The 1,274-nt window shown below is 37.9% G+C and overlaps 1 protein-coding gene across 2 annotated transcripts in view; it reads left to right on the top strand.

Moving 5' to 3' along the window:
- LOC122073367 (transcription initiation factor IIA subunit 1-like) overlaps window positions 1-1,274 on the top strand; it is a 10,247-nt gene that overhangs the window by 5,921 nt on the left and 3,052 nt on the right. For both annotated transcript variants that reach the window (XM_042637948.1, XM_042637946.1), the window contains exons 7-10: window positions 219-389; window positions 485-524; window positions 694-848; window positions 1,115-1,198. In XM_042637948.1, coding sequence (XP_042493882.1) covers window positions 219-389; window positions 485-524; window positions 694-848; window positions 1,115-1,198 — 450 coding nt within the window. The remainder of the gene's footprint in view (window positions 1-218; window positions 390-484; window positions 525-693; window positions 849-1,114; window positions 1,199-1,274) is intronic.

Genomic DNA, 1,274 nt, shown 5'->3' with positions numbered 1-1,274 from the left:
TGTGAAAAAAAAAAAAAAAATCTTGCACAAACCCAGAGCTGAATCTAAGCCATTTATGCCAAGTTCAGTCATGGCTGGGCCATGTTATCATGCATTTATTCTTTCACCCTGTACATGCTTCTGGCGAAAGTGTATAGTGCCACTATAACTGAAATTTTGGGGCGTTCAACTTAACATCCTTGTATTCACTCTTTTTTGTCCTGTTCTTACAAGTGTAGGTTACTGTGCCAAAGAACTCAGCAAATGAAGCTCATCCCGAGACCCTTCATGATAGATTAAACATTCAAGAAAGAAGGAATGCTGATGCTATAATTGCTTTAATAATTAAAACGAAGCAGGCTTCTGCATCCATTCCGCAGTATGATGGTTATGATGATGTCTATAACAATGTAAGTAAACTAAGTCACTCTAGTTTTTAATATTCTGAGCTGATATTCGAGAAGGGTCTGATGCTTTCCATTTTCCCACTTAATATGTTGGAAAGGGAGTCCGCACTGAAGACTACAATACACCATCATACCATGGTAAAGCCTCGATGGAAGGATTTCTTTTAGCTTTTTACTATGTCTTTGATTTGGTTGCTTAATACTTTCTTGGAGTAGTATTCCATGATTTCCAATTTGAGAATAGCATACTTGAAAGCAATTATCAAGAAAGCTTGTTTTTTTAAACATGCACTTACTGGTAATGAAGTGGGAACACCAAAGCCAACAAAAGCTGAAGCATTAGAAGATGAAGAACCACCTCTAAATGAAGATGATGATGAAGACGATGATGAGTTGGATGATCTGGGTCGAAGAGATGAAGAGACCAGTATAAACCACCTGGTGTTGGCTCAATTTGAAAAGGTATATCTTTGGGGCAGTCTATGCAGTTCTTGTAGAATCAAGTAAATATTTAATCAACCACTGATTACATTTGGAGCGACTCAGTTCATGGACCATGCTCCCTGACGTGTATGGTTGTTATAGCCTTTTGGGGTCACATCAGCAATATGCAATTTGTTGATGCATTCCATTGACTATAAAATCAGGCAACATCATCTTTTGTCTACAAAATTTACAGATTCTGCTTGCTCTGATGCAAGGAATAATTTCTTTTGGCATTTTCTCAGGTAAGTAGAACGAAGAACAAATGGAAATGTGTTCTCAAGGATGGCATTATGCGACTGAACAACAAGGACATTTTGTTCACGAAGGTGGATACATATTCTCATTTATATTCATCTCCTTTACTTTCACAAGATTCAAACAAACCAACCCCTCCCCCCCCCC

Source organism: Macadamia integrifolia, chromosome 3 (genome assembly GCF_013358625.1).
Source record: "Macadamia integrifolia cultivar HAES 741 chromosome 3, SCU_Mint_v3, whole genome shotgun sequence".
In the NCBI taxonomy this organism is placed as follows: Eukaryota; Viridiplantae; Streptophyta; class Magnoliopsida; order Proteales; family Proteaceae; genus Macadamia; species Macadamia integrifolia.
Note: the sequence above shows the minus strand (reverse complement) of the source record. Positions and strands in the feature narration are given on the sequence as shown.